The 25456-nt window shown below is 39.6% G+C and overlaps 2 protein-coding genes across 8 annotated transcripts in view; one reads left to right on the forward strand and one right to left on the reverse strand.

The window, feature by feature from the left end:
• Positions 1-25456, reverse strand: part of kirrel3b (kirre like nephrin family adhesion molecule 3b) — a 171352-nt gene that overhangs the window by 71131 nt on the left and 74765 nt on the right. The gene's annotated exons all lie outside the window — the stretch shown is intronic.
• On the forward strand, positions 1641-10522 carry LOC115790181 (uncharacterized). 4 transcript variants are annotated; one of them, XM_030743872.1, is made up of 8 exons: positions 1645-1800; positions 2617-2650; positions 4007-4083; positions 5237-5342; positions 5451-6434; positions 7115-7267; positions 8057-8149; positions 9433-10522. In XM_030743872.1, the coding sequence occupies exons 5-8, from the start codon at positions 5451-5453 to the stop codon at positions 9751-9753; spliced, it is 1551 nt and encodes a 516-aa protein (XP_030599732.1). In that variant the 5' UTR covers positions 1645-1800; positions 2617-2650; positions 4007-4083; positions 5237-5342; the 3' UTR covers positions 9754-10522. The 4 variants fall into 4 exon arrangements, with proteins under 4 accessions (XP_030599729.1, XP_030599732.1, XP_030599731.1 ...); XM_030743869.1 differs by lacking the exon at positions 5237-5342 and having other exon boundaries at positions 1641-1800; XM_030743871.1 differs by lacking the exons at positions 1645-1800; positions 5237-5342 and adding an exon at positions 1822-2121.

A 25456-nucleotide genomic window follows, 5' to 3' on the forward strand; every position in this document is an offset into this window, starting at 1 on the left:
CACCAAGCACCTTCAGTCACTGTGTAAACCTAACCCAAGAGTGATGAAAAACTGAAAGTCAAAATCTTAAGTTACTTTTAATGAAATTCAATTAATTAAATTCAAAAATAGATGTGTAACATAAGATGTGAACTCCTGCGTCAATTTGCTGTTATCCTGGAGCACTAAGATCACAGAGCTGAGATGAGCTGGAAGTGACAATGGGTTGCATAATGATAAAAAGACTGCTGAAAACAGGTCATTTACCTTTCACGACAATGCTGAGACAATGGGTTTTATTGGGCAGTACAGTGGCGTGGTGGTTAGCACTGCCTCCCACAGTCCAAAGACATGCAGTTACTGGGGTTAGGTTAATTGGAAACTCTAAATTGCCCATAGGTGTGAATAAAGCGTGGATGTTGTCTGTCTCTCTGTGTTGGCCCTGTGACAGGCTGGCGACCTGTACGGGGTGTACCCTGCCTCTCTCCCCATGTCAGCTGGGATAGGCTCCAGCCCCCCCCCCCCCCCCCCCCCCTATCTAGCAGTTTGGGTCTAATAATCACATTAGAGCCAGCGTTTTTGGATCTTGATGGATACTGAGAATTTAAAATTAATATAGAGGATTATTACCCTGGAATACTAAATTGCCAGAATAACCCTTCACTCGAATGTGAATCTGAACATTGAGTGGCTGTTGTTTAGCAATAAAACCAAATGACCAATCTAAAAGAACTCGCACATTCAAAAGGTAGCTTCAGCGCACCTTAAACAATGAAGCTTTTCTCCAGCAAAGAGGGGTTAAGTGAAGAGCAGATGGCTAGAACACAAACCCGTGGGAACTTGACTGCAATTTCAGCCTTGCTCGTTTTGAAATTGGGACTTGACGCTTGAGACTTCATCCGTCTTTATTCAGAAGGTATTCTTTCAAAACATTTTCTTTAAATGCTGCCATTCCACAACTGCTGTCCTCAGAGGAGTATCACCCCAGTGATCGAGGGAATGCAAGACTTAACTGACACCACCCTGTACTTGTCACTTAAGCAGTTAAAAAAAAAGTGACCTCCTTCATTCAATTTAAAGCCTGGCTGGGTTTTGCAACTAATGCGTCTTCATAAGGGCGCGGCAATCGTGACACGGGATGATGTGTGTGAGAGGGGCTTACACTGATGTCACTTGCATCTATTGCTCCATCCGTCTGCTTCACACCAAAACATTCTTTGTCACATTTCCCAGAAGTATCCTTCACTGGGCATCACAGTGGTGGCAAAAATCGAGCCACCAAACTCTACTTTGTCTTCATTCTTTCCCTGGCATGTGCGCGACAGAGCGAAGACAACTTCTCTCCTCACTTGTTCATGAAAAATGCTTTCATAGCTAAAAAGTGCAATTAGTAATTAAGCCCCTCACTTAACTCTTCATTCCTGACAGTATAAAGGAGGAGGGGGGGTGACTGTGCCCACAGAGCCAGAGATGCACATTTATAATGCTTTGGAAAACATCGTGTTTAGTCGAGAGCTTGTTTAAATAAATAAATAAGTAAATCCAATGAAATAGAAAAGAGTCTATAGACTCTTAACCCAGATATTAATTGTAATTAAACGTTTTAGTAATCATTACTTATTCTTTCGTGTTTGGTAAAAATGTTGTCCCATTACTAAATCAAATTAGTTAACTGTACTTTTCTACACAAATATAGAGTGTAATGAACTTGTTAAGCAGAGATTACTAAAGATATTATGTTTTTGAAGTGAAGGGGCGGGGCATATTCAAACTCAGTCCTGCTGCAACATGCACCGTGGCAAGTTCAACGACTCCTGACTGGTAAGTGTGAAGAATAACTATTTTAAATAATTCTAGCTATTTCTTTGCTTAAAAGATAGCTGAGTTCCATGTGCAGATATAACTGAAAATTATAGTTACAGCCTACCGCCACCATTATCGACACTTTGGTAAAGTGAGGGGTTTTGGAATCGAAGTTAAATATCGCGAGTGGAGTGGCGAGCGCGAATGTTAGCATTGGCTTAGTGTTAGCATACTGACGAGTCTCAGTTTATAACGGACAGTTACTTTAGGAGAGATGTACTTTGCTGAAATAAACCTTTATTACACCAAGTTTAAGCCGAGTGTATCCTGTCTCTGAGGGTAATTTTTTTTAATCGAAAAAGCCGCTCCAGTAGTGTCAAGACAGCTAAATGCTATCGTTAGCTTAGCGTTTCACATCGTTCGTAACAGCATGTGCTTGTGTTAACCTAGTCCACGTTTTTTTTCTATACGGTTTCGTATGTACTGAAATGTAATGGTCGGACACAAAGGTTGAAATCTTGTATGACTAAAGAGCTGAAGCTGAGGTTATCGCCAGTTCTTCTTCTCCACCTCTGATCTCCAGACTCTTAAAATACAGAACTGACAACAAGTTAGAAACGTTATTAAACCTGTCAATTGTCTGCAGACAGAAGGGTAAGCCTAACTCATTTGGCAATATTTTAACTCTAATGTGAAATGGGAAAACAAAATTTTCAGGCTGAGAACAGAAATTTCAAAGGGAGACAGTATTTCAAAGTACCATATTTCCTTGATCACTGATGACATGGTTGTGGACAAGTGTGCTAAAATTTTTATTATTTTTTGTTCTTACAGGTCCGTGTGAAGATGCAGTGGAAGTGCAAATACTGTGAGTTTACATCAGAGAAAAGGGGTTACCTCTTAAAACATTACAGGCTAAAACATGGAAGCTACACCAGAACTGTACCATTTCCTTGCTTACACCAAGAGTGTTTATGCACATTTAAGTCCATCAGTGCACTTAGGGTCCACTTATCCAAAATTCACCAGAAAGACCAAGATGCACAACTGTGTGAAACACTGACCTTTCACTGTCAGTCCTGTGATTTTTCTGCTGCTTGCACAGAGGCAGTTTTTATCACTCACTTGCGGAGTACACATTTAAAAGTTAATCACAGAGTCCACTGTCCATATAATGGGTGTAACTTTCATACTACTGTGTACTCCACATTCAATGCACACAGAAGTAAACAGCACAGAACAGGCAATTGGAAGATGTTCAAACCAGAAATAGTGTCTGGTAGTGAAACCAATGAAGTGGCAGAAGAGGAACATGGGCCCCCAAACAACACTGTTGATTTAGAAGGCAGCGAAGAGTCCAGCAATGAAGAGCATCATGATCTTGGGAAACAGTTGGAGCACAACCTAGCTGCTCTTTTTTTAAAGATGCAAACCATCCTCCACATTCCACAAAGTTCTATCGATGAAGTTATACAACAGCTCCTACATTTAAGTGAACTGTCCCAACCACTGCTGCACAATTCAGTCAAGGACATTTTGAAGCTACACACAGATGTAGATGATTCAACTGTGAAACAGGTAGTCAGGGCTGCCTCAGAGAGCAATATCATACTAAAGTATTGTGGCAAGGGTGGCTCCTTATCAACCTCTAAAAGGAGAGCAGCATATGTAAACAAAAACTTTGATGTGGTTATGCCAGTTGAGTACTTTATTGCCAGGGAAAAGAAATCTAGTGCTGTATATGTTCCTATAAATGCCATGTTACAGAAAATGTTGAACAGGGCAGACATTTTAGATAAAGCTCTTCCAGTACAAAAACATGTGCCACATGAGTACAGTACATACAGAGATGGTTTGTACTGTAAAGGAAATGGCCTCCTTAACAGCGAGGAATTCAGAATCGCTGTTGGACTTTACACAGATGATTTTGAAGTGTCCAATCCATTAGGGACATCTAAGAAGAAACATAAAATGAGTGCAGTGTATTGGGTGCTTGCCAATGTGCCATCAAAATATAGGTCCACACTCCAGTCCATTCAACTTGCTCTTTTATGTAAAGCCTCTGATGTAAAAGAATATGGCTATGCTAAATTTCTTCATCCTCTGATCCAGGATCTGGTTTCTTTGGAGCAAGATGGCCTATATGTTGAGAAGTTGGGAGCATGTGTCAAAGGCACAGTGTTGTATGTGGCTGCTGATAACTTGGCTGCTCATTCTTTTGCAGGATTCTTTGAGAGCTTTGGAGTGGACAAGTTCTGCAGGTTCTGCATGGCAACGAGGAGTGAGATCCAAGACAAGGAGGTAAGCTCGGGCTCTTTTGAACCCCGAACTGCAGACATTCACAACAAACAGGTACAGGAGGTACAGCAGGATCCCACTTTGGCAAAACAGTATGGTGTAAAGGGACGATGTGTACTAACTGACAGTCTGGAGCACTTTCATGTTGCTCGTGGCTATCCCCCTGACATCCTACACGACCTTTTTGAAGGGGTTGTTCCTGTTGAGTTATCACTCTGCATTTCAGAACTGATTTCTAAGAAATATTTCACATTAGAAACACTGAACCATGCTATCAAATCTTTTGCATATGCTTTTCATGACAAAACTGACCAGCCTCAGCCTATTGCCCAAGGCTTCTCTACCAAAGGGACCATAGGTGGAAATGGCCATGAGAACTGGGCTCTAATCAGGTTGCTCCCACTTCTCATTGGCCATAAAGTGCCTGAAGGGGACGATGCCTGGAACGTTCTGATGCTCCTTAAAGATATTGTTGAATTGGCTGTAGCAACAAGGCACACTGAAGAGTCTATACATTTCTTTGACTGCAAAGTGTCAGAACACAGAGAACTGTTGCAAACTACATTCCCAAATTTCAAATTGCGTCCAAAACACCACTTCATTGAGCATTATCCTGAGATGATTAAGGCATTTGGCCCACTGTCAGATGTCTGGACAATGCGTTTCGAGGGAAAACATAAATTCTTCAAGCGGGTCATTCGTAATGCACACAACTTCAGACATGTGGCACTTACACTGGCTGTAAAGCATCAGAAAATGATGGCTTACTGTTTGGACACAAGTTCGTTTTTCAAGCCCTCAGTTGAGCTGGACAAAGTTACCACAGCACTGATCACATCTTTCCCCGAGAATGTCCAACAAGTTTTCTGCAAGAGAGTACCCCAGCTTACAAAGGTTCTGGTTGCATCATCAGTCTCTGTAGATGGAATTAGATATTGTGCTGATATGATACTCTCTGTCGGTTCATGTTCAGGCCTCCCAAATTTCAAACAGATCAAGCAGATTGTGGCAATAAACACAGAGATCTTGTTTGTGTGCAATACAATGACGGCATGGTACCATGAACATTTCAGATCATTTGAACTCTGTGGCAGCGCAAATCCCTCTTTGTGTGTGGTGGAACTAAAAGAGCTGAATGATGTTTTCCCTCTGTCAGCATACAGATTTGGAGAAAATTCAGCAGTGACACTCACTCGCTATATTCTGTGTTGAGAAACCACAAGTGTTGTCAGTACTAGCATTGCTCTGGATAGAGTCTAAATGTAAGCCTAATTGGTAATTTTGTATCTTTTTTGATAAGCCATATGTTAAACTGAATATCTATGTCTTTGTGTATATATTTCTAATAAGCTATTTTTTTTATTTCCAAGATGGCAGCACACCAGAAGATGACCTTGAGAGTAATTTTCACAGAGACAGATATAAGAAAGGTTGTTCTGAATACAAGACCTACTACAGTGGAGGATTTGATAGGCAAGCTTAAAGAATCACTGGGACTTAATTTCAACTTCAGTCTCCAGTACCAAGATCCTGAATTCAATTATGAAGTGTGCAATCTGACAGATATCGAAGATCTTCCTGAAAAACCAACAGTCAAGGTCATCCCTCTACTTGAGTTGGTATCTGTCTCAACATCTGAAGAAATTTTGAGTGGCACACCCAGTGTAGCAGATACAGAGATCCTCTCTACATCCTCGCAGGAGCGACAGAAACAGTGGCCAGATTGTTTTGATATCCCAGATTTTTCTGTTGATGTAGCATATAGACTTAGGCAAGCAGATCTTCAGTTTCTTCGTGATGGTACGCACCTGAAAGTAACAAAAGAGCTGAAACATGAGATTCTTGAAAGATTGGCAGAGAGCATGTATAGTTACACAGCATACCCAAATAATGCTCAGTTCGAAAGTGTTGCACAAGCCCTCATAAGCAAGCACCCCTCTCTCCAGGAGCGAGGCTCAACCAGTCGCTGTAGCGGCTGGAAAAATAGTCTAAAATTTAAAATGGCTAATTACAGAACAAAGCGCAGAAGATCAGGGTGCCTTGATGTAGCAGTAAATGCAGGGAAACGAGGAGGGCATTCAACTGAAGGAGAACCAGCCAACAAGAACATCAAGAAGGCAAAGAAAGGCGAGATCAACTTCTTACCCAACTTTCCAGACGGATTTAATCAGGTAGCCCTTGAGGGTGCCCGCAAAGACTTGGTTAATGAAATGCAGAAGAGAACACCAAATGGACAGCTTGTAAAAGAGAAGATGGATCTGACGTTTGCATTGAGAAGAAAAGAGGTGGTGGAGTCAGAACCTGCCGTATGTGAGATGGTGGAACGTTGGCCTGCTCTTTTCACAGAAGATCAGGTTAGTTCATTCATGAATAAAATAATGAGAACTTTTTTTTTTAAATATGTGTCTGTGTTTCTCTTAGGAAACTGCCTTTATAAAACCTAAAAATATTTATCTGTTAGCCATTCCCACTGTCAGCAAAAAAAAAAGTAATTTTACCATGCAGGACATGGTAGTTGCTATCTACAGCTGCCTTTATCTTTTTTTGGTAAGGAATATTGTATATTGAGTTGGTCGTTATTGTGAAATCAACACCCTGATGCAGAACTCTGATTTCAGATTATTCTGAAGAGGTTTATCATCTATTAATTCCCTATTCACGGTACGCTATCCTGCTTATTAAAAGGTTACTTGCCAACAAAAATATATAATTTGACACAAAATATTAATAGTCTGTTTATATGTAGCAATGGTCTGCTACACAAAAGTAACACAATACTACAAACAATCAGGGCAGTAGAAAAGCAACTCCTGTGTTGTGTGCGGTACAAAGTTTTTGTTAAAGAAGTTTGACTAGAATAACTGAAATATCCCCAAATTTAAAGTGTTAAGTGAGTGAGTTGAAGGGGGCTTTGTGTTTTACAGCTGACCATGTCCACACCTGTGCAATTTTATTGCTGTCCTCACTCTGGTGCTTCCACCTTCAGTTATTAGCTGTAAAGATGTAATATTGGAGCATTTTCTGTATTTTGCAGGTATGCATGGAGTTCAACAGGATTGTTGGCAAGAATCTCAAACAGGAATTCTATGAGAGCATTGATCGGCACAGTCCTCGTCTTATCGAGATTTTTCGATCCAAGAGAGGGAACATTGGCCAAATGTTGACACAGCTTTCCCAACAAACAAAGGTTGGTCCTATTAATCACTTGCATTGTGTGCAACAGCTCATGTAATGACTTGGCTTTAAGTCCAACTGTATTTATTTTCATGCTTCACATAGATTGTTGAAATGATTAAAAGATTTTGAATTTAGGGATGGAAAAACAAGGCTGAGTTTCTGAACTTCACTTAAACTTTCAGAGAACTTCAGTAAAACCTGCTAGTTCTTCTCAGTGTTAAGGGTGTTACTGTCTCAGTGGGTTAATTAACCATGAGCCATGTATTTCTTAAATTTTAGGGAATGTGCCTTCAAAAGTCCTTGATTACCATTAGGGATGCACTGATATTAAAATGTGGGATGATATCGATACCCGATATTAATATTGCTGTTATGGCAGATAACTGATAATGTATACAATATATATATTTCACTACCCTTTCGACACCTTGGAAAAAACAAAACAATCCCACAGCTGACATTGATTCTCTGCTTCAGATGAACTCCTCACAATCTTGCGCTGCATTGCTGTCACATGACCAAACAAATACCACATGACCAACCTCCTCCCCTGCCCGTCCGGAATCAAATGACAAGAAGATGGAAATAGATATGGGTTGTTAATATTGGCCCAGTTTTGTTTATCGGACCAATACTCACATGTTAACAAATGACTAATATTGGCTGATACCGATGTTAATGCCGATATATTGTACATTCGTAATAACGATGCTTAAGAAGATGTGGGGACTTTATATTTTTTGATACAATCAATTGTGCTTAGTTACTTGCTTATTTTTGTCATTTTACTGCCCAAAAGACTGCAGAGCCAACTGATATTCGAACACTGGTGCTCAGAGGACTTCCTGTTATCCTTGGTGACAACCCCACAGACTTCTACAAACCAGCCTTTGTAAGTAATTTTACTTAAAGACTACCTAAAGGAACAATAACAACTCAATCTTGAATTTTCACTCTTATACACGGTTCTCATGGGTCTTTGAAATACTTTAAATTCTTTAATATTTACTTTGCAATAATGTTTTGCAGCTGTGTTGTATGACCTATTTATCCAAAGTCAGTGTATTACTTGAATTAAGTGCCATTTGACACGGCCCCGGTTTGGAGAAGCAGCAGAGGTACTGGTGTAGGAAACTAAGCAATATACTGCTGTGATCAGTGTTTATAACAACATTATTTTAGCCACCTAAAAAATCTAGATCAGTGAAATGTACACTATACACAGAATATTTTCACTGCATTACCTTACTGTCAGTCAGACTTCTGACATAAAATTACTTTTATATAAGTTGTATATAGATTTCTCCTGCCAAACTTCATAGACAAAATCTGTTTACTTTGCTGAACAGAGGAACGGCTCTTCTACTGCTGCCTCAGTCTGTTCGATTGTGTTATTATTTGATTGGTTTGGATTCACTAAAATCACACAGTAGCACACATTTAAGGATCAAGGACATGCTAGACTAACAACTCTTGTGTTCTGTGAGGTAAAATTACTAATTTTTCCTATGGCATTTGGTTGGCATGAAGAGAGTGCTGTAACTTAATTTTCTAGTCAGATAGGTCCGTTGGACAGCAGTTTGAGATGCTGAAAATAGTATGCGTCCACTAAAACTGATATAAATTTTTTGACTTATCTAAAAATACAAGTTGCAGCAGTACATTGCTTATCTACCTACACTGATCCACCTGCTGCTTCTCCAAAGTGGGGAAAGGCTGACCACCATCTACTGTAGGTAAGTATGCTGACCATCTGTAAGCACCTCATGCAACCCACTTTAAAGGGATAGTTTTTTTTTTTTTTTTTTTTATATATATATCTTAATTTATATCTTATGCTATGCTGTGTTGGGTTCATGTCAGGATTTGGGCATAGACAGACAGGCGTGGGAAAACAGATGGCAGTTCCAGTGATTGAAGAAAACTTGTGAGCATAGTTTTAAACAATTCAAAGGATAAGGTATTGTTCCACTTAGCACTAGCACATGAAGATGCTGGATAGATGTTCTTTTGTGGAGCTCCAACTCATTCAACATTTACACTAGGAAACTAGGGCTGCATAGCATGATAAAACAGATATGACAGAAATTTCAATTTGATTGTGGAAGTTATTTTTTTTTATCAATTATTGATGGTCACTGAAATATCACTGTTGTGCTCTTGTCATTTATAAAGGACTCAGATGATGATGACTCTTTCCGCAACATTGACATTGGGATCCTCCTTGTTGAACCTGAAGGTGCTGTGCCCTCATCCTCCCTGCATCTCAGTCCAGCCTCACTAAAAATTGTCATTGAGGGAGAAGTGGTGATGGACAACATTCAAGACCTGCCAAAAGCTATGTGTCTTCTCTTTGGACTTGCATATGCAATGCATCTCAGTTACCCCATTTCTATGAAGTTCACGTTCCAGTTCATCCAACAGGTATTTCTTGAGCTGGGCCACGTTGAACTAAAACCAAAGTTACAAACATTGAAAAACCAGCTTGCGATGTAACGAAATGTCTTGTGTGTTGTCAGTGAACAGTCAGGGGGTTGAAAATATACTCAATGCAGATGGAGTTGATAAAGTTGCTCTTATCTAATGCAGTTCAGTGCAGCAGTACTGCCACAACTTTTATTTCTTAAGAAAGTTTGTAATGTTCAGCTTACAGTGTTATAAGAGACATCAGTGTCCAGCCACTTGTACTCTAAAAAACAGGATTTAGAAGTGTATGCTCAGGGCTCCATAGTAATATTTAGTTGATACAGTTAAAGGAAAATTCAGCACTTTTCATGTAAACGTCCAGTTTGTGTTGATGGTAAATGTAGTCATTTGAAGCAGTAAATTCAAAATAATGTAATTCTTCCTCAACAGCAACATTACTGCTTATTTTACAGGTTTTTTCAGTCAATAGCAGCACAGGAATTTATTGCTTCAGTTGATTACATTTACTAACAACACAGACTGTACATTTACATAAAACATGCAAAATCTTCCCTTAAACATAGTTGATCTGTTCATTTTCCAAGTTGGAGATTGTGTCCTATTTTAAGGTGTCCAGTTTTTTCAAAAGGATGCAAATATTTTTGTTGAATGCTGCTGCATTTGTATTCCTTCTCTAAACATGTTAGAATTGAGTTCAAGCACATATGCCTATTTTTACTTGCCTTTTGTATGGCAAACTTTTTTTTGAATGGCTACTGTTTTGATACTTTTTTATACTTCTGAAAAACATGACAAACTACAGTTAAAATTGTCTTTTGCGTAAGTATTCTGCAAAAAATAAAATATTGGAATGTTGAAATGTATTTGATTTATTCTCTTTACAATTTAGTGTTACATTCAATACAACTTGAACATAAAAAGGGTAATAGGAAGAGGGTAAGAGGAAATGTTATTAATTATATTAACAAAATATAAATAGCTTTAAATGTTAAATTGCTTATTTGCTTTACAGTTTAGCTTAAAAGTAATTTTCACTCTTAATCCAAATTAGTTGAGTTTACTAGAAAATCGCGTGGAAACTCGTTGCCTTAAACCATTCTAGTTTTTACACAAAGATGAAACTAAACATGTTTAGTTGTGTTAACTTAGAACCTTAGTGCAATGTATCAAACATGTTCAGTAGTATTTACTAAAATTGATTAGCTCACATAAATAGGAAGAAATTTATATGAGGTAATCAATTTTAGTTAAGACTACTAAACATGTTTAGTTGTGTTAACTTAGAACCTTAGTACAATGTATCAAACATGTTTAGTAGTATTTACTAAAATTGATTAGCTCACATAAATGGGAAGAAATTTATATGAGGTAATCAATTTTAGTAAAGACTACTAAACATATTTAGTTTCATCTTTGTGTAAAAACTAGAATGGTTTAAGGCAACGAGTTTCCACGCGATTTTCTAGTAAACTCAACTAATTTGGGTTAAGAGTGTAGACACGCCAATTTGCTGTGAGTCAAATGGGTCTTGACTTCGGGGGTTAGGTTGTGTAAATGTGTGGGCACGCGGAGCAGACACAGACACCTTTTGTCTTTCGCTAGAGACAACAGACAGCCCTATGGGCTTTTCTCACTCAGCAACAGTCAAGCCTGCACTATGAATAGAACTTCAGGAAAAGAAAAAAAAAAAAGTCAGCTACTTATTTTTTTTTGTTTGTTTTGTTTTTGTTTTCACATAATGTCTGAAACAATAAGTGACATGAAGAAGAGTTTTACAGCTCTTCGGTTGTGGTAAATTGAGCAGTTTGCTCAAATCATTCACATGAGCTATCCACCCATTATCTCACAACTGCCTTTCGGTAAGCTCTGTCAACAAAAAACTGAGATTGTTTCAGACAAAACAAAGTATTCCCTCTCTGATCATCAATATTTATCCGCATTTAATGCATGTGGAAAAGCATAAAGAAGTTTTCAACATATTTTATAGCCACAGTTTGTTATTCATCTTGTATATATTCAGCGGCAAGTAAATAACAGTGTATGTTTATACGCATGAAGTGACTAGGATTCATGCTGCCTTTGCTTCATACTCGCCTGAGAAGGTGATGCCAGAAATCTTTGATAGGGACTGCCCAGTTGTTTCAAATGGTGTAAAAAACACAGGTAGTCAAAAATGTAGCACAGAGCCATATTCATAATGTAGACCGGCACTTTGCATTGCCTAATGTTGTCATTTCACTTTAGATAATTTGTTTACCATTGGACAGCTGCTGAATTTCCACACACTCCGGCACTATTTTCCCCTCAGTGCTAACTGCCCCCAATTTCATCGCTCTTTGCCAATCAGGCCCGGAAATTACCATTACGGACACAGATCCAGCCCACTTCAGAGAAATAATCAGCATGCTGTCTGTGCAGCATGTGGCCACACAGCACCAAAGCTTAGCCCAGGATCATTATCAAAAACTATTACCCCTCTGGCCTGGGCATTTTATACTAGCAATTTAGAAGCATAGGAGAGGTTTGGAATATGGAGGTGTGTGAGTTACTCATATGTGTTGTTATTTGGTAGCCAATGACCACAGATTCTGCTGGCAGTTTTCAGTGGCATGGAAGTGGAGGCACTGGAGGGAGGAACAGGTGCGAGTGAGTGTCTGGAGGATATGTTTATCTTCTTCTAACGCACCGGTAGCTGCCATAAAGGACAGGCTGCTTGTTAGACGTGTGACGATACGGTGTCTAAATGAAGTTATCCTTATAGAGTGTACTGCAGTGACCACCAGGATTCAAGTAAAAAAACAGAAGAAGTACATTTTCTAACCATGACTGGATTTCCATTTTCTCGTCTTCACAAAGCTCTGTAAATTATTACTGAACACATCAAAAGACTTGAGCAGCTGGACTTGAGATTCACTATAAACACAAATCCACTGCAGTATTGATTATCTAAATCTTTATCTCTGGCAACTGAAATTTAAAATAAAAAAAAAATATTGCAATGTACTTTTCTTGTCCTTCTTCATCAGACACTGAGTAGTCATAAGACTGCAACTGGGCTATATTTTCTTTAAATCTCACCATAGAGCTAATGGCAATGGTTTCTGCACTGTAATTACCTGCAGTATGAATATTAATTTGATGGAATGACTTCCATCTTTGCCTGCGTCTACAAGAGTCCATTCCGTGTTTGTGAAAATCAGTCTCGGATTGGTGAAAAGTGTGTTCTGTATAATGCCTCAGAAAGCATTTTGACATTTGTGAAAAGAAAAACACACCCCCAATTTCAGAGGTGTTAAAGCGATGCCACTGCAAATGTGTGACAGAAACTTGGCAGCAAAAGTGCCAACTAATTATCAGACATAACCAACCAAAGTTGCACGTCAGTCAACTGTTCGATCACTTCACTGTTTTCTAATCACATTTATTCACGAGAAGTCACCCAATAATTTTGATTAATTGCAGCTGATCAGTGGCTTGTAGGAGTTTAATTGGGCGATTAGAAAGTCATTGTAGATTTGGCACTCAGAAGGCACACTGGACAAACTATGTCAAACCACACTGAACCATATTAGTGTTAATTTGGGGGCATGCATTCACAAATTCTGCATAAGTTACTGGGAATGCATAGTTTAGCTCCTTTCAAATAAATAAATGTTTGAAAGTGCAAGAAAGGCACAGTATGCACATACAATAAAAAGGGTCATATCTACAGTCAATGAACAAGAGAAGTGCAACACTAATAATTTTTTTTTAACTCACTGCATTCTAAAAGAAATTGCATTCCTTGTGTTCTGAAAGGCAGAAAGGACATTACAGTTTGAACAAACATCTACCTTCAGAGAGATGGAGGAACCGCAGGAATGACAAGGCCTCAAATATTTGCCTCAGTATCTATCATAAGTCGGCTCTAGGTGGGACATGGTATTCACTGTAATGATGGGATTTTTTTTTTTTTTTCCCCACACCCGTTGGATACTGAAAACCAAAATTCAACTTGGTTTCAAGATTTTCCATCCAGGGCTCTGCAGGCCAGTGTTGAGCCTTTGTAACATTCTGTGTGACTCACAAGCACAAGAAATAAAGACGAAGCATCCACAGTTATCCACTATAAGGGCAAAAGTGCTGAGCCACACCTCATAATCTTAGAAACCAGGTGTTATTTATTTATTTATTTATTTTTTTATGCCCACTGCCACAGGTGTATAAAATCAAGCACCCAGCCATGCAGTGTGCCTTTACAAACCTTTGTGGGAAAAGGGCTCATTCTATAAAGCTCAATAAATTCAAGTGTAGTACCGTAAGTGCACTGCACTGTACTCTGAACTGTGCGAGTACACTGTACGGTATACTTGTTGCAATGCCACCATTGTAATTCATTACTTGTTTTTCCTTCCTAGACATTCCACGATTATTGCAAAGTGGCAGCGTTTAGGAACCACAGCAACTCAGGCACAAAGTAGCAGACCACAAAAATGGCAGAGTGGGGGTCGCTGAGCGCTGAGGCGCATAGTGTGTAAAAGTTACCAATGCTCTGCTGACTCAATAATCTCTGGCATTAACCTCTGCACAAAACTGGCAGACTCTGTGGCATGGGTTTCCACCTGGCACCTACAAGCTGTAGGTGGCCCAGTCCTTTTACAAACTATGATATGGAATAACGTAGTATTTCTCAGAGTCATTAGGCTTGTCCTATATGGGCTACTTTATTAATATAAAAATGTAATCCCTCAGACACAGCTGCCAATGTTACAACAATAGTAGCCCATGATGAATATTTCATAAAGCTTTATCAAGCCCATTAGACGAGGCCTATATTACTATCAATCTGTCTTCCTCATCAAAATGTTCAAATCCTCCTTTCCTGCCTGTCCACTTGTAAAACAAACACTGTATACAGACTGATAATACACCCCAGCCTATCTACACCGTGATGCCTGCCATTATGAGCAAATTGTGTCTATGGGAATGCAAATTCATGAAGCAGGGAAGATAAACATCAGTGCTGCCGGAAGACTCTGCATTTATGCCCCCCCTCTCACACTGTGCATTAGTGGAGCATGACAGTTGCCAAGGCACAATCAAGATGTATCGCCCCCAGTGATGACTTCTAAAAATTACAAATGGCAACAGCGGGAAGGCCTTGCAGGAGCCCGCTTTATCATCAGCTACATGGCCAGAAGAAGTAGGATTTCATGGACATCAGAAAGTGGAGTATCAGAGGCGACAAACCGTTTGTTAAATCTCTCCCGGCTTCATCTTTCCTGGCAGCCTGCGCACAATGGGTTAGAAAAGTCGCCCATGTATCACAAACCAGGGGTCGTAAAGGTCATCAAGGCTGCTTCTAAGCAGCCAGTAAGCAGTCTGAAATGCTGCAATGCTCACAAAACAGTTCTCTATACCTACAGGATGTATACGAGGTTCTGTTTTTTATATTTTCTGTAAACACAAGACTTAGACTGACCACTAGTTATAATTACTGTTATAAAACAACTCCTGTGGGCTAGTTTCCAAGGTAACTACAGTTCAAAGAGAACAGTTCAAATATTCTAGTTAACATAAATGCAACTGAACACCGCATAAACCCCCCAACCCTGCCTGGTATTGATTAAAAAAGTGTGGGGAAATGGAGTGACTCACTTTGTGAACTGGACTACATTTTTAGCATACACTTTTGCATAATAGGAAGCAGGGACATAAAAGAGATGCAAATTAGTGAGGAAGATGGAGAAGAGAGGGAGTTTGTAAGTTCAGATGGGGCCTGATTGAACAGGAAGGGTCCCTTCTGTTTCTCTACTCCATTATATTCTTTCTTTGTCCACATTCACCACTTCATGGCTTCCCGCCTCTTCACTACCCCCTGTCACTAGAGTCTTTGTTAAAATGTTTGCTTTAAGAGCTCAAGGCCAGCCTTGTTATTGTCTTGTTGCTGGCATAAAGATGTCTGAGCATGGATATCGACACACTTGATGATTCACAAAGGGAACACAGAGAAGGGACCACAGAGTGCGTTCAGATCAGGTGTACATTGGGATTGATCACATTCATTAAGGAATGATGAGTATTTGAAACAGACTCAGGTGGCTGATTTGATGGATGCGGTGTAGAGGAGGTCTTAGTCCAATAGGACATGCACTATATTTTGAGGCAGAGTCACATTTTTCTATTATGTGATATGTCAAAAGCTGCATTAAGCTGTCTTTTGTCCAGCATTGACTCATATTGTGTAGATAAAAGTGTACCTTGACTTTCAAGACTTGGGAGCATTTTTGTCTCTTTGAGTGTGATTAAATAAAGAAGTAGGATCAAAGCTCTTGTGACTGGCAGGTGTGGGAAAGGCTTCCAGTTCATATAGAAGACTTATGTTTTCCATTAAAAACAAAAATCCAAAGAGGTATTTATTCAGTTCAGATGTTGCCAGTTGGGATACACATTTCTAATAGTAAATATGTAAATTGAATGATTTTATTAATTATTGTTAATTAACACATTCCACTTCGAGACCCTTAAGTTACACAACTTCATTAATAAATAAACAAACACCATATGCATTTTTTTTTTTCTTTCGGCAGCCATCTATTCTATTTGAGGAAAAACGTCCTTACGGAAAAGGTGGATTGAAAGGTGGGGTTTGCAGGGGTAAGATGCTCCATAAGTAAACCACACTCATATATATATATATATATATATATATATATATATATATATATATATATAAAGCTCTCACAACAGTGAGGGTACTTTGAGCTGTTTACTCATTTCAGCATTCCACTCAAACACATGCCATATCTGTCAAGGTAAGTCTTGGGAAGCTGTGTTGTATATTTTCTCTCCCTCTGTTCCCTGTAAACTTTGGAACACAGGCACCGACATTTTGTTCCTTTTTGAGGAGATGTTGGGCTACACAAGTCACTGTGTTAAGTCTGCGTCGCAGCTCGTAGGATTAACGACGGTTGAGCGTGGCATGTGAAGAACATGGAAGAAACATGAGATCAGCAAGTTTGCCTTAACCGATTCACATCTTTTAAGTACAAAAGACACCCGGTGCCTCGATACAGATAGGCAGATGTGGCTACACCCACAATCCAATTCTCTGATGATAACAAAAACACTATGGGGATGAGGGAATAAGCAGCGTGTTAGTAAGTCACAGTGCTTATTGGTAACTGAAGAGCATATTTTCACAAACTTCGTTGTCTTGGCCTGGAATAACTCTTTTAAATGAAATGTAGACAGAGCCACAAACAACTCCCAAAGTCCCTGTGACTTTTCTGAAAGATTGTATTTATTTTCACTTGAATTTTAACAATCACCAATCTGAAATTGAAAGGGTATTCTGAAAAAAAAAAAAAAGGATATGCAGTCACATTAAAAGAGGCAATTTTACTGAGCTTTCTCTGACTCAGAATCCCCATTCGACACCCTCTAGACAGTGGAGACATCCATTTTCCTCTCATCTTCTTCAACTATTTGCTTCCCTTGGAGACAGCCTCATCTCATTCTTCTTCCCTGGCTGCTGTGACATTGAAAGAGACTCCTAATCAAAACATTTGTCTTTCTTTCAGCCTGCGCTCAGACCGGTGAATGAGAGCTGACACCAGAGGGAGACGTATTTGTCCCAATCAGGGCCTCATCTCTGTGTCACCGCCGGGCGAGTGTTTCATCTCGACAGGGCACTGATGAATCCACCACTTAGCCTTGATTTGGAGGAGCGGCTCACTGCCGCCAAAGTGCCAGGTTAAATCACAGCGTCAGTGGCTCAGCCATGGCCATTACAGGCAGCACAGGCATTCTACCTTTACCATAAATGCTTATAAATGTTACAATAATGATCCCTGCCTTGTCTATTCTAAAGTGAGCTGCAGTCATATTATTACAGTGCATGAAAATGAGAATGTTTTCATAACAGCATTTGTGTGTTTGTAATTGCCATGCAAATGCTAATTATCACCTTAGGTTGCCGCGTAAGTTTTCAATATCTTAACCTTTTATTTAATCTTAATTGGGGTAAATGTTGAGTTTCAGAATGTCTGTCTTCATACGTTGGCAGTGAAAGGCAATGATTTAAAATACAGACATGCCAGGCACGATTCTACTAGCATATTTAAACACTTAAACACACTCAAAGCCCCGCGCGTTTGTTACAATGTATTAAACAAAGCAGGCCGCACATGTCACAGATGCCACAACACCACTTAAGACAGCTTAGTGAGGTAACACTTCAGGTGAGGAATACTGATCTGTTGTGTCCTTTTCAGAAGGGGGTGTTTGAAAAGAAGGGGTCAGATGGAAACCTGTGTCAGGTTTGAGATTTTTTTTTTTAAGACATCACTATTGCCAACTTCATAACAATAACTTCTTTGGCATACTCCGATTTTCCACTGCAGAGTGTTTAACTCTGTATGGTGTCAGCAGCTCTAACCATTAACACAGGTGACTGGGATGTGGGTGATTGATTGAACCAAATGCATCTCTGATACTTCAAGACTTATATGCTACATTAATGGGGGGAGAAAAAAAAGAGCTTTGTGGAAAAGTGAAGAATGCCTTGCTTTTGTGTGTGCGTGTCTGTGTGTAGCGAGACAGAGAGATGAGAGAATCCAGGTAGCTACAGTACCTGTCAGGCAGAGTGGAATGTTGTTACAAGACAAGGGAGGAAAGGAAGCTTTATCAAGGTGTGCAGGATAACACTGACACGAGATAAGAGACCTGAGTAGGAACTACATTATGCCACACCTTCACTAAGAGAACTCTGTCAAGACAGGAGTAAAGAGATCCATTTCAGTGTGGGAGCCACCATAATACTTAACTGCAGAAAACCATTACCTTTCAAGTATACACTCTACCTTTAAGTGCATATAAGGCATTAAGCAGACACTCTATCCTGTAATTTCATTTGGATTCCCAAAGCCTTTCTTTGAAATCTGCCCTTAAATGGGCAAAAAACCCCTCATTTCCAGCAAGCTGAAGGCATCATTTTTAAAGTGGTAAAGAGGCCGGAAAAGCTGTTGTGTGTTTTGAACTGGAATTTCACTTTTTACAAGAGGCGCGGTTTACAGTGAGAACACAAGAGGAGGACTGTCTGCAAAGTCTTTCATTATGTTAGGGCCCCAACATTGCATCCTACAGTGTCCTCTACCAGTCTGCATGGTTCTCAGTTATTTCATCACAAAGCCCCAAATGGGACCACGAAACACCTCCCTTTGGACTTGCTTTCACACTGCCACTTTGTACACAACACCATTTTCATGAAAATCCCTCAATCAAAGCTTAATTTGCATTTCAAAGTAGCACTTTACAGCTATGGTGAGGACATAAAATCACATCTGCCTTCAAATAAATAAATGGGAATTCAAAATGGTATAAAAAATGATATAAAAGCGAGAGCTGGCAGAAAACTAAGTTAGTCGTATTTCATGTCATTTACAGTACATTAGCAAATGCCATAAAATTGCACAGCTGCGCAGGATGCAATAGTCCAACAATTTAGCAGACTTAAGGCAGCAATATAAATATGAGGGCGATGGTAGGAAAAAAAAATTTACTGGAAACGCTGGCAGGAAAAAGCATAAAAAAACTAATCGGATATGGTCACTTTTAATTTCCCTTTTACTGTAAACCATTCCACATATTTAAAGGGTGATGATCAAACTAGTTTAATGGAAGCTAAAACACTGTACTCAAGCGTTTTATTCAATAGACCTTGCATCTTAGCACTAGCGTCTGACCTATACTGTTTTTTTTTTTGAAGCAGCATTGCTTCAGGTATTTGAAACTATCCACATGGACCGAGAAGACTCTCGTCCTAGTTACTGGTGTTATTTTTCCTCAATAAATAAATGATCAAGTGTGTTATTTCTCCTTATTTGTTTAATTGGGTTCCCTTTATCTTATTTTAGTACTTGTATGACAATCTGATAACATTTCAGGTCATAAAATTCTAACTGGCTCACAAACTTCCAAGCACCACTTTATATTAGAATTTCACTTCCCAGTTACGGATTTCACAAAACATTCTTGTGTTCCAGATAGTGTTGAATATTGCAAACAATACAGCAAGAACCGCTCTGCTGAACAAATTATGTGCCTCTGCTTAGCACCCCAAATATGTATCGCCTGCCTCTAACACATGCAATAAATGTTCTTTAGTTCATACTCCAAACCACAGTTGTGCTCTTAAAGAAGTTAAAAACACCACCAAAAAATTTTAACCTCTCTCTCCTTGGTTTTAACGGCAAACAGCAAGACCGGCCTGACTGAAACTCTAAAGACTGCTCCTCCTCACCATTACAGAGCAATCAAATGACCAGAAAGCGTAGTCTTCGGTGTATCACAGGAGTGGTTTGATACTGAAGCTTGGTACCTCTCATCTCAGGTTACTGTCTCTTAGCGCTCCTGGCCTCCCCCGGGGCACTTTGCCACATCCAACTCAGCATCCTGGTTACTAGACTGTGAAGTCTCAAGAATGCTTTCTTTTATTTATTTTTTTTTTCCAAACCTACTTCTCTGCTTTTTTTTTCACACCTCTTGAACTTTCTTTTGCCAACAGCATTGCCTAAAGGCATGATTCTGCTCCCAGTAGTAGCAGAGCTTTGAACCCCCACGCTCCTCCCATCACTACCTGCAACCCCCCACCCAGCATTGTCTCTGTCTTTTGCTCTTTCTCGTTTTTCTAATTTGATGCCGGCTTTACACTTGCCAGTTTTCATCTTTCTGAGCAGTTGAACACGTTAAGAAATGTAGTGGTAGTTGTTTTTTTTTACTCTTTTTTTAATGAATAAAGAAGGTAACCGCATTTCACAACACTGCCTCTTCCACACTTTTAACTTTTAACCGGGTGCTGCTTTGACTAATGATTCTGTGTACGACAAAGAGTTTACAGAGGGGGGCCGATCTGTTTAGTGTAGGCCAGAAATGATTAAGTTCCTTTTTTTAGTGTGTCAGTGCACCAAATGAGTCAGACTGGCTCAATAATCAATGATGAACAGAGTGACTGAATGGTTCCCTTCACACTTTATGTCTCATTAACACCAGAGGGAAAAAGGCAGCTTACTCACATTTAGCTCTACTAGGAAATGATGCAATCTACAAAGGCTGTCACTCTTTCTCATACAGTCCAGCACTAACGAAGGATTTATCAAATCAATATATTCTAAGTTTTACTAGGTTATATAAAAGTAGGCATGTATAGAAATTCTACAGCTGGGAAACTAAGCAAAACCTGGGTATGCAAGAACATAAATGCTGCACAGAAGATGTAGGCAACCAATCCCTAGAAATTCCTTCTCTATGACCTTTGAACCGAAATCACAGTGAAGGTGTTGCTCATGATAAGATACACCATAAGGGTAGAGGAAAACTTTCCTGATTTAGAATTAAATTTGGGCTTTTATTTTAGCTGTTCTTACTGGCTACCATTGCACAGTCTAAGTCAATTAGCAATATAAACTTTGGATAACTACTTTCATAAGCTGAATTAGTGAGTTACAGAGGAGGTGCTCCTAAGAGGTTGCCAAATTTCCTAGCAAGTATGTCATTATATCTGAGTTATTATCTCATTACCTGTAACAGTCGCAACTACACGATACTTAGTTGTGCTGATGGGTCATTGTGGAAATTATTCTAGTTGTTACCTACTTATTAACTACTTATCATGAGGGTTATATAGCCAACAATACACTGTAATTGAACAAATATTTATAGATAAATAGTTTATAATTATTCCAAATGGAAGTGTTACTCAAAAGCCAGTAGATAGAGAGGGAGGAAAAAAAAACTGGATGGCCAGTGTGGGTTTTAGAGTGGAGAAACACGCTGAACTGCCTCCACTTAATGAGAGCTCATTGGGAATGTAGACTGTTACAGCCAGAATGCCAAGCATTAAAAGCAGTCATAAAAACTGGGCCATCTACCATAGAGTTCTCTCCAGAGACCAGCTATAAGTCATTATATCAAACGAGCTTCCATTTAAACCTGTTCGTGATCCAGGGGTAGGTCCTCTCTCCATTTAGTGTCCATGACTACTGGGTTATGGAGGCATATCTTAAACCACTGTAAGTGGTGATGACACGGGTTGTAAACCAATTAGATGCCCTCTCAACAAGAGGCAGTCATGGTCTTCTCCAGGTTTTACTGGCCACTTATAGGCTCTTCTGCTCTTGCTGCTTCTATGACTCCAGCACAAGTGGACCTACCCTCGGCTCTTACCCTTGCCTCCCGCTGCCTAGGTTGTCAGGACTTTTGTTCCATCACCGGGCATGATGCCACTTGCAAGCTGGAAAAAAAGGCTCTCACACAGGCATATGAGCAATATCACATGTGCACACAATCATATACTCATTTAAACATGGACATGTCACTTTTGTAGTCACTAATGGAGATCGTGTTGCACTATTAAAGTTCGGGTCAAGTGAGATTAGAATGGCTGCCACATAGTGACAGTCTGACCTTTAGTAAGCTGGTCCTCACTGTGTGACTTCTCTCTTGTTGCTTTGCAGAATTGTGTGTCAGTGCCTTACTTAGCTTGCACTGCGCATGTAATCATTTGAAATGTAAACTAAAAGGGTAACATATAATATATATAAGAATCCCTCACACTTAAATGTATGAGGCACGGAAAAAAAATGATCACTGTGGGAGCAAGAATGTTTTCGGAGGGAAGAAACTGCAGGCACTCATATTGATCCTACACACATAGCTGAAAATATCTTAGCTGCAATTCAAAAAGAGCTATAAATGGACAGTGGCATGGAGAGGTTTGGATGCAAGTACTGCAGAAGCACATGTCAGTGAGTTTGTCTGCAATCAGTTGGAGTGAGTTGGACTGGCAGTGTGACGTGATGCCCTTTGGGATGATAAACATCTGATTCCGTTATGCTTTTGGAGGCAGCAAGTGTGCGCGCACAGTGTCAGTGCTACCTGTCAGGTGTGAATGAAAAATAGAGGAACTACTACTCCCAGGCAGTTTTAGACCTTACAAGATGCCAACTCTCTGCTGCACCTGGCTGCAGAGGAGCAATTAACATGTCACAACCTGAACCTTCTGTCCTGAGCTTCCTCTGGCTCTGTCTGGCTCCCTGGGTGTCCATTTCTATCTTTTTATCTCTCTATCTGGACCTAGCTTTGCACAGCTTCTTACCACTGCTGCCATACTGTATGTACCCCAGAGTGGACTGAATAATCACAGCTAATTCTGCAGAGGTTGATAGAAAGTCTCGTAACTGTTCCCAATTAAAATAACAGACCTGTGGTCAACCTGGGACTGTAAAACCATAAATATGTAATATAATACATTCAGTAACATTTATAATAAAAAATTCATATCCAGTACTGAAGATTTATGGCTGTTCACACACACACATAGTTGCCCAAACCATTAATGTTTAGTTTTAGTTTTAGCACGGGACAATTTGATACTAAATAGCAGAAAGTTCCTGCCAAAGCCCTCATAAATAACAGAAGGGAATAATAAACCAAATATCGACTTCTGACAGCAATGAGGGACATGAGCAGTGTGCATTAACATATATCCCTGTAGTGACACCATTATGGCCACTCTTCTTTAATACCCACGTTTAACCTTGGCTGAAATAGTGCTGAATATGAATAATAGGCTGCAGGTGATAACCTGTGCGCTGGTTTTACCCTGTGTTAAAAATACCTTCAAATGCATTAAGAGGAGAGACCGGCATGCATAATGTCTCTCCATTAATTTGCAGGTTTGTATTTTTTATGAATAATTATCGCCGGTATCGCTGCATCTCCGCAGTAATGATATCGTCATGCAGAGAATAAGCAGAGAGAGGGATCAGAGGAATGAGATGTGCTAGAATAATGGGGGGCCGAGGCCACTGAAAGCCTACTTTCACAGAGAGGGTGAGAACTTGAGAAAAGACACTTTCTACAGCCCTTAAAGGAAGAATTAGTTACAGAAGTCAACTCCAACTAAGTTCCACGCCAACTGAAAATACCAGTTTAAAATATACAGTTTTAAATAATAATTAAAAAAAAAAGATTAAATTAAAAAACTCCAAACTCTTGACTATCGAATCACATACAGTAGTAACGTGACATGCTAAAAGCAACTGAGAAAGACGGAAAACAACAACGTCTTTTAAGAATATATGTCTTTTGGGTCGGCACAGCAGGATTTATTACCCAGCTGTCGGATGACAAGCCTAATGATACACCAAATGTTACCACTATTAAGCCTGTTGCAGATGTACTAATTGATAAGTATTAATCTTGTTAGCTTGTACTTTAGTTGTGTGTGCATACACACAAAAAAGAGGCGCGTAGCATGAACACACAAGCACAGATTTTTATGGTTATGTAAACTCTGAGAAGTGGAAATTATATGAGTTATAGTGTGGATTAGAGGAATATGGGGAAGTTTGGAAAAAGAGCCATAAAGATATTACTGATGGAAGCAATTGATTTTGGAAGCAGCTATATCATATATAATATACTATAATATCTGCAGTATAAAATAGTGCTCAGAGCAGATGTGTGTTTTACCAATGTTATCTAGAACACGGACCAACACTGTATTTCTTTTTTGCTAATGGCTGTTTACATTCATTCTCACAGTTGGCTCTGAGAAATAGAAGTGATTTATTTCCATTTTTTTTTTTCTAATGGAAGACTATTAAAAATTGATGCTGATAACCCTCCAGAAATGTTGATCGAATAGCCTTCTTACCCACAGTATATCTGCCAGCTGTCTCATCTGCGCTCAGCATGCATCAAAACTGGGTCTGACATGACGCAAAGTTTCATCAGCAGGCTTTGGAGTCACATAGGTATAGATTAGGTCCTCTCCTTCCCTCTGTCTTCTGTCTTTCTGTATTCACACTGTCTCTCTTTTTCACCAAGCCCAAAGCATATAATTTCTCATCTGGAGAAATTGTTCCCGTCTCTCTTGCCATCATGGTGGAGCATATTTCCGTGATCTCCAGGATCAAGGGGTTTTCAATAAAAAGACTCTATATCATCCAGTGACCCTGGTTTCACGCTGCAAGGCTCCTAATGAGCCCTCAGCAAACGGGCTGATTTTTTCCTTGTCTGTGCCAATTGAGCTGTGACCCAGCTAAGGCCTTGCAAATCAAAGACATCTTGAGTCTACTCATTATTTACTTGTGACAGCTAGCAGGGAAACATGATTAAAGCAAGGCAAATGAAAAAGAGGGTAGAAAGAAAGAAACAGCAGCATTTAGATATGTGAACCGATTTTATCAAATGTTTGCTTTGCGGTGGAATGCAGCTGAAGGTCATAGCTGCCAATTACGCACAAGGAAAGCTGTTTATTACACTTTTTTATATTTGCTGAAGATTTACCCGAGCAACTGCAAAACTTTAATTAAGGTATTCTTATTTTGTATGCTATAGCTGCATTGAGTATATGAGCGAGGGACAACAAGGTCTCTGGGGATGATGAAAAGATGACTTAGCTGGGTCTGCGGCTCCATCAATCACTGTTGGGTTTGCACATCTCCCACACCTCTAACGTCTCCAAAAGTCACTTTGTCCGTCACCACGCTGTGTCACTTTGCCGAAGAACATTCCGCTCAGCTCACTTGACACGCACACTCATACTGGTGACGCTGTGTAAGAAAGTCATTCCCCTCATCAAAAAGTTGCACACATGAGTCACCAACACACACCTTCTAAAGAGCTACAAACATCCCCAGCCGCCCAACCTCTTTTTTTTTTTTTTTTGCTTTTTTATGAAGGAGACATGTCTGAGTAAGTACCTCAAGATAATTAGAAAATACCA

Source organism: Archocentrus centrarchus, chromosome 13 (genome assembly GCF_007364275.1).
Source record: "Archocentrus centrarchus isolate MPI-CPG fArcCen1 chromosome 13, fArcCen1, whole genome shotgun sequence".
Classification (NCBI taxonomy): Eukaryota; Metazoa; Chordata; class Actinopteri; order Cichliformes; family Cichlidae; genus Archocentrus; species Archocentrus centrarchus.

Bases quoted from the DNA above. Each gene is read 5' to 3' on its own strand.
- LOC115790181 (XM_030743869.1), top strand. From the start codon at position 4,051: ATGGCAACGAGGAGTGAGATCCAAGACAAGGAG. The intron at 4,084-5,450 runs GTAAGCTCGGGC...TTTATTTCCAAG, and splicing joins GTGAGATCCAAGACAAGGAG to ATGGCAGCACACCAGAAGAT. The intron at 6,435-7,114 runs GTTAGTTCATTC...TGTATTTTGCAG, and splicing joins CTCTTTTCACAGAAGATCAG to GTATGCATGGAGTTCAACAG.